The 12,955-nt window shown below is 35.2% G+C and overlaps 1 protein-coding gene across 11 annotated transcripts in view; it reads left to right on the plus strand.

The window, feature by feature from the left end:
- Positions 1-12,955, plus strand: part of LOC105493681 (glutamate ionotropic receptor AMPA type subunit 4) — a 374,751-nt gene that overhangs the window by 252,159 nt on the left and 109,637 nt on the right. For all 11 annotated transcript variants that reach the window (XR_011611032.1, XM_011761528.3, XM_011761526.3 and 8 more), the window contains one exon: positions 2,447-2,631. Coding sequence is in view for 10 of the 11 variants with exons in the window: in XM_011761528.3 (XP_011759830.1) it covers positions 2,447-2,631 (185 nt within the window). In the remaining variant the exon portion in view is untranslated. The remainder of the gene's footprint in view (positions 1-2,446; positions 2,632-12,955) is intronic.

The raw sequence follows: 12,955 nt of genomic DNA on the forward strand, positions 1-12,955 counted from the left end.
CTCCACATTCTGTAAAAGTCATGTCAGCAGGAGAATAACAACATGCATCTCTAGTCCTGACATGAAGCCTGACAGCCACATGATGCCAGAAATGCAGCAATATTTAGAGAATCGTGCCAAGCTGTGAATTGAGCACAGGGAGAAGACTATTTCTATGTGTGGGGGCCGTTTTTATTATTTTTACAACACTCAAGCAAACAAAAAAATGTTAGCATTATTCTGGTATGATGATAAATAAAAGGAGAAAAAAGAAAAGTAATACGTCAATTGGTATTTTTAAAAGCATTCATTTTAAGTCAAAGAATATGTTCATAGGTGTCAAAAAACGATTTAAAGGAACATTGCCTCAGTTACCATCAGAGCATAAGCCCCTGCGACAGAATAAATGAGGCATGAACATATATATTAAGGAAGGTTTCATATCATCACGTTACATATGCGTTGAATGGGAAACAAGAGAAAGAGTGCTGGGGTTTTGGGGCAGGGGATCTAGGTAAGATTTGAAAAGATAATTACTGGCACGCATTACAAAAGGAAAGACTAAATGGAGCAACAGATATACCAGAATAATTATATAGTAATTAACATGCCCTCTTTCTTCCTCTTCGGGGAATTTTTTTTCATTTAGATAAAAACGAATCCTGACTGCCACAGTATTTCATTTGGCAGGATATCAGGTAATTTATATTTCAAATATGATCTCATCATCAGTTCCATCTGTTGATCTTAACTGAGCATCAGTAATATTTGGAACTCTGATATGTAGAAAACATACCTGAGAAAATTTAAAATCCCTGAATCTATGAGACTCACATACCAATTAGAAAACTCAACGAATATGCCCTTATCTTGCAAGGGCTTTATATTTGTTTTAAAACTTCACTTTAATCCACCCAGCTCTCTACCCAATTCCAGGATCACAGGAAGAAGAAACTACAGATAGTTGCTATAGAATGAGCTCAAATAAGTGTTAGACTTCCTTAAAGAGGACTAGAATATTTTGTTTATGCTAAACCATAAAATAAAAATACAACTAACAGGCTCTGATCCTAACCAATCTTAGTGTATGAGATACTTATACATTCAAAGAATCTTTTTTTATTCTTCTTCTCTCACATTACAATTCAAAAACGAGAGATGGGACTGGGTGCTGTGTCTCATGCCTATAATCCCAGCACTTTGGGAGGCTGAGGCGGGTGGATCACAAGGTCAGGAGTTCAAGACCAGTCTGGCCAATATGGTGAAACCCCATCTCTACTAAAAATACAAAAATTAGCCAGGTATGGTGGCGTGAACCTGTAGTCCCAGTTACTCAGGAGGCTGAGGCAGAAGAATTGCTTGAAGCCGGGAGGCGGAGGTTGCAGTGAGCCAAGATCGTGCCACTGTACTCCAGCCTGGGCGACAGAGCAAGACTCCGTCTGAAAAAAAAAAAAAAGGAGATGAAAAAAAGGCAGGACAATCAAGACAATGTTGGCCTGAAGATATACTCCAAATGCAGGAATTATGAGTTCACAGCTCCTGCCTTAATCCAGATGCTTGGACCAGATGCCTTCCCTTTCACATGCAGAGAGAACTAGATCAAGAACAGGGTGAAGACCATTCATTTTATTCTCTCATGGAAGGCTGTCTTCACATAATAAACGCCCCCACCTCTGGCAGTCTCGCATGCTCCTTCTCAACCTTCAAGACCCAATTCAAGTTGTTTCTCCTTTGTAGTATTTTTCCTTGTTCCATGCAGACAGCTCTAACCAAGCTTTCCCTTGAGCCAACCCTTTACCTTGAGTCCTGCTACACACTTTTTAAAACTAAGTTTCTCTTGTTTATTTGGTCATCAGTCTCTTACCGATTAGGAGTACCAGTGCCTCACCTAGTGGTCATTCAACTCATCCCCAGTCTATATCATTCCCCTGCTGAGAGAGGAAGAGTTAAATAAGGCCTCTCTAATATGCACCTGTCCTCATCTACAAATAAGGCACCAAGAATAATGGGTCCTCAATAAATACTGTTGTACTATTTCTTTTACATCTTCTCTTCCGTAGTTGAACCAAAAATGTTGTACTACCTTGCTCAAGGGCAAAGTCAAACAGTTGTTCAAAATGAGTTCCATCTAGTGAGTAAAATAACAAAAAGGGTTTATAAATTTCTATTGACTACGGGTGGATTTGTCTCATCAAAAAAAGTGTCTAGAGCAATGCAATATTCTCCACTAAAGAGATTTTGAGAGTACAAGGTATGGTGTTGCTACTTCATTCAATCGATATTTTAAGAGATTTTGTTCCCTTGACTAAAGAAAGTAAGAACAAATTATTCAGAAATAACCACACAGACTTTAAGTTTCTAAGCATTCAGTATATTTTGGAGTGTAACAGTGTTGATTTGGGCTCAGTGCCTGCATACGTCATTAAAGGGGAGTAATGTTTTTAGTAACTTTTTTTTCCCCCAATAGGATACTCGATACTCCAAGCTATTATGGAAAAAGCAGGACAAAATGGTTGGCATGTCAGCGCTATATGTGTGGAAAATTTTAATGATGTCAGCTATAGGCAACTTCTAGAAGAGCTTGATAGAAGACAAGAGAAGAAGTTTGTAATAGACTGTGAGATAGAGAGACTTCAAAACATATTAGAACAGGTAAGTCCTAGATTTTATATTTTTAACCTAGACCCTATACAGAAAAATTTAACCTTTGATTGACTTCTCCCCATCAACATCTTCTCCCAACTTTTAATTTGGAGTGTGAGGTTTGAGAGTTTTCATTCCATGACTTATCTTCAGGACGAAATCACAATCTTTTATCACCAAAGACCCTTTTGGTTCTTAGGTCTCAACGTATTTAGAAAGCTATTTCTCACATATTCTTAAGACTTGAACGAGTGAAGGACCCTGTGTGAATCTTTAAGAGCTCCTGGCCTCCAGTTTTCAAAAATATGAATGTTGAAGATTAATCCCACCTAAAAACAGTACAAAAATTCTAAATTTGTGAGTGCATCTTTTTTAGAGGCACACTTACTTTAGAGAAGTGCTACATGAGAAAGAGCAACATAAATTACTAAAGCAATAAAATAAAAGAAAATTCAGTGGCATACTGTATAAAATTTAGTGGAATACTGTATATAACATATTTTCTGCTAGGTATGATGAGTAAATACATTACTACCCCAGTGGAAATGGTTTTCAACTCTCCTCAAAACGGAAAAATCCTTGAATAAAGGTTTCAATAAATATTTGTTGATTTGATTTGAAGCAGCCAGGAAAAGATTAAACTGAGCTTTGCTGTTGTATTAAATGATAGGAAAATATCATCAAATAATGGATAACATCTGCCTTCCCCTACCCCTGCAGATCATGATAAAGCTTTAAAGGCTCTTTGGCTAAAATCGCAGTGAATGAATGCCATCTAGTGGTTTCAGAAATGCTTGCTCATATTTATCTACAGTATGTTAGTTCAGCCAGACATGGGCAATACAATTTTTTGTTGGTTAGTTTGTTACATATCGTTTAACTGCATAATTATATGACTTGATTTCTAATAGTAAACTTGCCAATTTGGAGGCTTATTTATAGGAATAACTTTAGTATTCAATTATAAAAATGAAAATCAAAATATATTTCAGAGATTCAGCCTTACTATTTGCAGGCACGGGACTAGATGTCTTCAGTTTCCTTCCTCAACTATATTAACATTGGTAAAAGTGAAAAATAAAACAAAACAAACAAACAAAAATGTTGTATTGCTAAAGTCTAAAGAAGCCAGACCATAAGAAGAAATAACAGAGTATTTGCTTCCTGTCATCCCTTTGTAGAAGAAAAAGCTATAAATAGATGATAGATAGATAGATAGATAGATAGATAGATAGACCGAAGAAATATGTATATGTTATTTTGGGAAATATTAATTAAAAGCTTATACATTTATACATTACTCGGGCTTATTCCTGAGAGAGTCCAAAAAATTCAATAAGTTGTAGCTATTCAATGTATATGAAATTTTTAAATGGTTAGTTACAGAATCCAAGAAAAAAATCTTTCTTCTTTCTTAAGCAATACAGCCACTTTACCTCCGACTCCCATTGCCCTCCCTCCCACTCCCACCCCTGTATTGAAAGTTTGAGTTGTTTGACCTGAACAACTGAAGCTTTGTAAATAACTCACGATGAATCCCACAGAGCAGCCAATTCTAAGAACTGCCTGGATTGCCAAGTTCCTGTCAGAGGGTGAGTAAGGCTCAGAAAGACCCTCCACTTAGCACCTGTGCTTAAAAGACCAAGTCTGGAGGAGGCAGTTGAGTGCCTAAAGCACACTGACCCATTTCAGAGGCTTAGCTGGTTGCTAAGAAGAAAATCGGCACACCTGGGTGCTTTGGATAAACTCTTTGAATAAGCCATAAATGAGCTCTTGCTAAAGGAACTGGACATCTTATATTTTTTTGTCGTTTTAAAGAAATTAGAAAACTTGAGTGTCTACCTTTTCTATTTTTCTTGCCGAATTCTAAAAGGTTTCTTTTCTATCATGATTGCATGGTAATAATAATAATAATAGTAGTAAGAGAACTTTGTCCATTTAAAATGCCTCTCAGGTATAAATCTCATAAATTGCAATAAAGTCGACTGCATTGTGAGAAAATAATGTACTCTTAATTGTCCTATAAAATTTTCCCTCAAGAAAAGCTGTGTTTTTATTCTGAACATGCTGTTGTTATTATTGTTTACTATCTGTATTTTAATTCCTTGTAGCTCTAAATGAAACAACTTTTAATGTTTTCTTGGTTTTACTTTTGGCTCATCCACAAGAGCTAATCCACACTTTGTCAAGGATTTGTACATGTACCTTAAGACTCCTGTGTTTCAGCATCCTCTTTCATAAATTAAGATAGCAAGAGGAAACAATTTCAAAACAAAGCATTTTTAAAAGGTAAAAAGTTAAATGCTAAATAGTCTTGATTAGAAAAATGCCTTTGAAAAGGTGGCCCTTTCTCAGAAGATGGTGAAATTAATACAATGATGATAACGTTCTAGAAGAATGGACACACTTCATATTAGTAAATTTCTATGGCTGGGCATGGTGGCTCATGCCTATAATCCCAGCACTTTGGGAGGCCGAGGCGGGGGGATCACCTGAGGTTGGGAGTTCGAGACCATTTTGACAAACAAGGAGAAACCCTGTCTCTACTAAAAATAAAAAATTAGTCGGGTGTGGTGGCACATGCCTGTAATCCTAGCTACTCAGGAGACTGAGACAGCAGAATCACTTAAACCCAGGAGGCGGAGGTTGTGGTGACCCGAGATCGTGCCATTACACTCCAGCCTGGGCAATAACAGTGAAACTCCATCTCAAAAAAAATTTAAAAAAAAATAATAATTCTAGAAGGATGGGCACATTTTATATTATGGTAGCATGCCATCAATAATTACTTCATTGACATCTTAATTTGTATCAATTTGCAAAAACATAGTAGAAATAGTTCAGACAATATTCTCTCAAAATACGTTAATGGAAAACTGTGGTTATAGAACCTTTTCATTTTCTATACATGTTTTCCAAATTATTTTTATGACATGAACTAATTAGTTCTTATAAACGTATTGCTATTTAATATAGTACCTAGACATATACTCATTCAAGCATGTCACAAAATGAGTTTAAGATCAAGTATTTAAAAATATGGTTTAATGTACACCCTAAGAAAAAAATGGAAGAATGTATGTAAATATCATCCACTGAGTCATTTAAGAGAGTAGAAACATTGAAACCACAAAGTTAGATTTATTTTGATCATATCAACTCCAGTCAAACAAATTGGAATTTTAGCTCTCTAAATCCAATGGGCAATTTGGTCCACTCATTTGCAGAAACAAGCCTTGAAAAGAAACCTAAAACGAGAAGTATTTTTAAGTGTTTGCTGAATTTGTGATAAATTTTTGATAGAATATTTTTACTTAAATTGCTATGAGTTTGACTGAAAGATATTATAAATATCATTGTGGACCCTAGCTTTATTCCTTTCACCTAATTTTCTTCCTGTAACAATATGTCAATTATTTTGTAGAATAGCTTGCAATAGCTTCATATAGCTGGAATCAAATGAACTGTTTCATATCAAAACAAGAGATTTATAGTGTGAGTCTTTTTATATATGATTTATACATGTATCTGTTAATTTTAAATTCTGAACTCTGTTGCTTGCGGAGAGTCCCTAGGGATTCTACCTAATAACGTTATCAATTGAACACTGAAGCATCAGATTTTGGTTCACATGTTTAACCTAGTAGCAAAAAAAGCAACAACAAACGTTATCTTAACTATCTTTCTGGCAGCCAAAGTAATTGAGCAAAATGGCACTTAAGGCTAGCGGTTGCTCATGCATTTTACTCCACTGTGATAAAAACCCAAGGGTCCAGCAGCTAGATTTGTGTGTTCCTGTTAGTGAAACCCTATTCCCGTGAACTCCCAGCTCTGATCCTCTGGAACAGAATTATCACAATGGGTAGTTGGATGATCTACACTCGTCTACCTCTTTCTTTGGTCAGTTACATTATATCTCCCAAATTATGATGGTGCCAACAAAATAAAAATGAGTGTTTTCATTCTCTGAGAGATGGGTAAGAAATCTTTAGTTGTTTATTTTTAAAAAGTAAATGGAATCACTTACCACCTATGATTCTTCTCCTTCTCACTTTAAATAAGGACAGTTGAGCTGAGATGACCTTGAAAACCCTTGCTCTCTCTAAAAGTCAATAATGCTATTTCCAGTGAAGTCTTTTTAATGATTTGTTTGATCCTAAAGCAATGTATAATTTTATGCATGGGATATACCTTGAAAAGGAGCATGTATTAATAGTAAAACTTCAGTCAAGTGACCTTTTCTGGATATTTATTCATTCTACAAACATTTGTTAAGTCCCCACTGTGTGTGTGTGTGTGTGTGTGAGACACTACATATGCAGTGTGTGTGTATACATATATATATACACACACACACATATATATACGCATATATGTAATATATATATATAGTCAAGTACTCTGCTCTGCTGAAGATACAGTGTTAAACAAAACAGATACATTTTCTGCTGTAGTTAGTAACTTATGTCTGGTTAACTCAGGTTTAAACCAAAAATATTTCCTAAAATCCTACTAAAATATGTTATTTCTTTTACAAATACATTATGTAGATGTACATAATGTATTGGATCTTACACTGCCTTGGGGATTTTGCTATGGGTGCCAGTTATTATTAAATAGATGAGATATCAAGGGCATTTGATAGAAAACTAGAACAATATTGATCCTAGTACACACCATGGATGTATTTAAGTAATCTAACCAAGTATTTATCAGGAAAAGATAGGAAGGACTGACCTTACAGTATGAAGTAGATATTTAACAAAAGAATGGAGAAAATGTCTCTAAACTCACAGGTATCTTAAACTGCCTCTTTATCATGTACCCCAGATTTAATTGGAACCCCTTTCAGCAGTATTGCCACTTTTATTATATGAAAGGGAATTTAGTGTCCCATCAGACACAATGTGAATCTCAGATTACTGGCAAAACCAGTGACCTTCCCACACTGTTTGCAAATCAATCAAAAAAGCCTAAAAGCCACAGCTGTCCTCTCAGAGGCTTATTGTGACAAAAAGAAGCCAATAATCCTACCTCGGGGCAAGATCAATAAGAAAGAGAGGAAAATTTCTCAAACCTAAATGTGGTCGTTTGCACATAATAGATGAAATGTAGACATGATCCCAGTTAACTTATCCTAAGCCCAAGGTTGCCTACCATGTTTAGTACCTACCACCTAAGTGAGATGTTAGGACTCAGAATTTTTGGCAAATGGTCAAATGCATGGCAATACTTAAAAAACGCCTATGTATCTAGAGTTTGCATTTACAAATTTTCACAACTCTCAAAACATCAGGGATCATACCAAATCTAGAACTCTGCCAGTTCCCCCCGATTCCCAAAAAGTCTCTATATTGAATAAAGTATTAAAAGGAGCCAGAAGCTTAAAGAGCCTGCCTCTGTATCCCATAACTGGTTGAGTCACTACCTAAAAGGAAAGGAACATTTTTGTTACTGGCTAATGGCCATAAGCTCAATTTTTTGTACCAAAGCCAAAAAGCAAAACAAAACCCTCAAAAACAGAAGAGACAGAAGGAACAAAAAGAAGCACAACAAGAAGAGGAAAGATAGCTATAGCTATAAGGAGGAGGAGTCATTACAGGAGAGATCTCATAATTGGAGATAACAGCTTTGATTATTTGGATCATCTATATAGGATTCAGCGGCATACACTCTGACAGTAGGAATGAGCCAACAACTGTAGGTGGGACAGCTCTGCACTTGACACTTCATACATTCATTCAACACCTATATGTCACACATTGTTCCAGGCACTGCAAATGCCTGCTGTACAAACGTGAGCAACTCATGGTCCTTACACAATGTTTACACTCAAGCTGTGAACTCAGAAACATGCATAAATAATTACAAGACAATTTGATGGCTTCAGAAACAGAGATATTACAAAAATGTATGAAGAATCCAGAAAATGAGGTAACTAAGTATAATCAAGGCAGTCCCAAATGTTTCACAGAAAAAAGAAGCATTTAAACTGAAAATGCATTGGATTTTCCCAGCCAGAGAAAAGGGGTAAGGGTATTCCAAGACAGAACTAACTGTAAAGCAAACAACATCTGAAAATCCTCAAAAAGTAATCAAGATTGGGTATGAAGCAGAAGTAGAAGCTGAAACGGAGCAGTAGACAAAGTTAAAGCTGTAAAGATTGGAGGTAGCAGAAACGTAGATTCCTTGCATTACACCAGTTTAGTTCTTTATCTTTCCTATTGAAATCTTATCTTCGTCAGGGCAGAGTCTATGTTTATTGTTAGCAGTACATCCCCTAGTGACGACAGGGGTTCAAAAAACAAGTATTGAATAAATTGGAAGCCTAAATGAGCCTCACTTGAAGACACAGGCAGGAGACACATTTTGTATGTGTTTAAGGGAAGCCTTCAATTACCTGGGAGGCTTTCTTGTCCAGAATTTCACCTGTCCAAGATTATGGGACACCTACATGTTGCAGAGTTTGTTGTGCAGACTGAAAAAAGCAAGAGTTTTATTTCCATAAATTAAAGCAACAATGGGCGAGATGCAACAGGAACAAATCAGGCACCCAAAGAAATTACTACAGCAAAGAAATCATATCAGCAATTTCCCGCACTGCAGTACTGGCAGAGCTTGCTGCTTTGCTTCATTATAAAGCTCCTTTTGCATATCGAGCTTTGCTCAGTCAGGATCTACAACAAAGTAAGAAGAAACTCAAAAGATGTGAGGTTTTGCTAAGAAGGTGAATTTTACTTCTTTAATATTACTATTTAGCAGAACTGATTCAAATGTGCAAGCGCCATTATGATGCACTAGGTTTGTTTTCATAGGAAACAGAAACACCTTGACAGATCTGCTGGACTAGTGCAAATGGAATTGGTGGGGGTTAGAAAGGGGTGTCTAATTGTCTCCTAGCAACTGTTACCATGGTTGCAGCCATACCTCATTTTCTTATAAAGTAAAAAATAGGATAAAATAAAAGGAAAAGTGAAGGAGCCAGAGGATATAACTTTTTTGAAGGAAGAAGAAAAATATGATTGTCAGAATGCAAGTGCTTTTGTCTGGGAAGCATCGTGAATTCTATGATTAGGTTAGGTTCAACTAAGTGTGTTTTAGTTGATGCTGCAGGAACACTTACTGGAACAATTTCTACTATTGTTTTTGACAGAAACATCCAAAACTTCAGCTTCTTTTACAAAGATAAAGGAAAATCTGCTTGATAATTTTAGAGGTATAAAATGAATTAGTTTTTCTAGCCTTAAATCAAAAGCAGCTGCATACAAGTATCTACTGTGGTTTAGGGAGAGGTAAGTTATATTCCTCATTAGGTAGAAAAGAGAGGATAACATCGTAATTATTTAAGTAGAATTTTGCATCTACTCCCCAAATGTTTAAAATGTTTAAAAGGCAGTGAGATTAACAAAAAGGAAGCAAAACATTCAACAGTACCTTTGAGGACCCTTTTCTGAGTCTTCTAAACATCATAAATATAACAATATTTTTATAAATTATACAGTATTTATATCAAACAGTTCAGTAATAAAGTGTAGTCTCTGACAGTAAATGAAATGATACATCATTTTATTCACTTTGATTCAGTCAGAAAAGTAATGGAACAAATTCATTTCTAAACCTTCCCTCAAGATTAGCCACATAATTGGACACTAGTTCCCTGCTGATACAGATTTTCTCCAATCTCATATACAACTTGTGACAAGTTTGAGATTAGAAGGAAATAAAGTAGTGTAATTTTTACCAAAATAATAATGATAAGGTTCACATAATCACTGGTAAAAATAAAAATGAAAGATGGATTAAGATTGGATATAAGAAATTTATTTTCTATTTTTTAAAGTTTTTTCCCAGGGCCACATACACCAAACAGTTCTATTACTCATCCAAAGTCTGAACATAATTTGCTCCTGTATTTGACTTAAAGTGTTCTTTTTAAAACCACAGAACTCATACTGGGGGTTATATATACAGTGTGTGTGCAATGAGATAGATATATTCTATTTTTAATACACATTCTATTTTATAATTTATTCTAATTCTTTTAGAAATTATTCTAATTTTATAATTAATTCCATGTTCATAATATAATTATATAAATATTGTTCAGTAACACAAGAGAAACACATTTTCTTGTCTCTGCCCACCACATTATATTATTTTCCTTTCTTATACATGTACCACAACACTTATCCATTTGGTTATTTATTTAACACACATTTGTCCAGTACCTACTAATTTCCAAGCACTGCATATAAGTTACATCAATTTTAGTTGATGCTGTGAAGGAACTCTGAATGCAAAACAAAACAAAACCAAAAACAGAAGAACATAATCAAATAACGTAGCACAATGTGGAAAGGTGCAATAAAAAAATAAAAACGGGGAGTCTGAATTCTCCAGGCAGAGACACTGGGAAAGAGCATTCAAGGAAGATGGCCTGTGTGAGAACGGAGTAATAGGAGGGAGCTTCGTGTCCTGGGAAAGAAGTGAATGTGGATGGAGCCTAACCCACTGTGGGTATGAGATGGCCAAGGCGAATTAAAGACAGATTATGAGTGACCTCATGGGCTTTACTAGGAAGTTTTAAATTCATCATTGCATCATAGATGTCATTGGATGTTTTTAAACATGATTGACGTCGTGGTTTAGAGCCATAATTCTGATGACAACATAGAGAATGAACCAGAAGGTAGAAAGTGACTGAGCAGTGTACCTGATGACTAAGGAGTATACCAAATAAGCAATGGTACTTCATCTGTAGACTGTATTTTTTATAATCACATTTATACCAGTGTATAACTTAACTTATTTAACATCTCCTTAAATATTTATTGAGTGCCTGTTACAGGTCAAGCCAAGCATATCCTCGGCTTAGGAAAAGCCCCTGCACATTGCAGTTTATATTTTAGTGGGGGAGCCACACAATAAAGAAACAAATATATAATGCCAAATAGTGATAATGAGAAATTATTCTTGCATAAAATTAGTTTATTAAATGTCTATTTTGCCAAACACCATTTTTGTTAAGATTTTAAGAAGTGTAACTAATCCAACTAGGGTTTTTAGAAAAATAAATTTGTCTTGGCAATTTTAATAGTATTGTTAGTCAATGAGAATAATAGCCTTCAAGTTTTGACTGGCCTATGTGCAAACACAGGCAAAATAAACTGAGCTTGCTATGCAAAAATTACATACCCACAGCAAATGGGTCAATCTAGTTTATTGGGGAGAGGTATTTTTTTCTTGCCTTTTATCTCTATAGTTAGACCTTTGGGATTTTTAAAATGATATTTATAATAATATTTATTTTAATAATATTGGAGGTAATCATGTGAACAAATGTAAATGGTTCTAACTGATTTGTTGAGACAGGGTATCTACTTACATCTGTGTCTTTATGAATCCACTTCAGAGGAAGCTGGTTTTCTATTACGTATTTGAAGTATAGCATAGCAAAGCCCAAATAAACTCAAATGTGAAAAAAAATCTGCTGAAATAAAAGCAAAGAGAATGACTCTGGAGTCATATGACTTTCAGAATTAATCACAATTTCATAAGTTAATTACAATTTAAAACATGCAAATGTAAAACCCTGACCAAAAACAGTATTTGCTGAAGTTATTTAATATTGAAGGACATTACTTCCAAAATTATTAACAGAACATATTTGACAGTCTAACTGAGTCATTGTTGTGGGTATAGATTATCAACAATGAAGGGAAATAAGAAAATGCTGCTAAAGCAACATTTATGTTTATGCCAAAGCAACATAAAGTCTAGAATGTATATGAAAGTTAGGGAAGGAGGTGAGCGAAAGATAATGCTCTAGGAAGAATGTCCTTAAACAACCTTTTAAAACTGCTCTACAGAACTGCATGCCCTCGCTCTTGAGATTTCACTGTACATTAGCATATTGAAGTCTCTAAAAATTCTTATGTCAAAGAAACCTCTTAAACCTTATTTAACCTAGTGTTCTTTGTAAAATTGGCCATAAAACACTTTCTTCGCAGCCACTTCTTTACAATTTATTTGCCTTGTATTCATCCAAGAAAATAAAAGAAAATATGATTTAAGAAAAATGAAAGAAGAAAGGACATTCAGATGATAGTATCTCAAATATAATAAAGAAAAGGTAATAACAGCAAGGGGCTAGGGTGAGAACATCACATATTAACAGAAGCCTCCCAGAGACAATGGCTCACACAGTCCTCTACACTGGAGAATCACAGAATCACAGACTCTCAGGTTGACTGGATCTTAAAAGTTCATCCATCCTATGAACAAAATCTTCACCAGGTGCTTATGAATTCCACGGTTGAACAATTTCATCTTC

This window comes from Macaca nemestrina, chromosome 12, assembly GCF_043159975.1.
Source record: "Macaca nemestrina isolate mMacNem1 chromosome 12, mMacNem.hap1, whole genome shotgun sequence".
In the NCBI taxonomy this organism is placed as follows: Eukaryota; Metazoa; Chordata; class Mammalia; order Primates; family Cercopithecidae; genus Macaca; species Macaca nemestrina.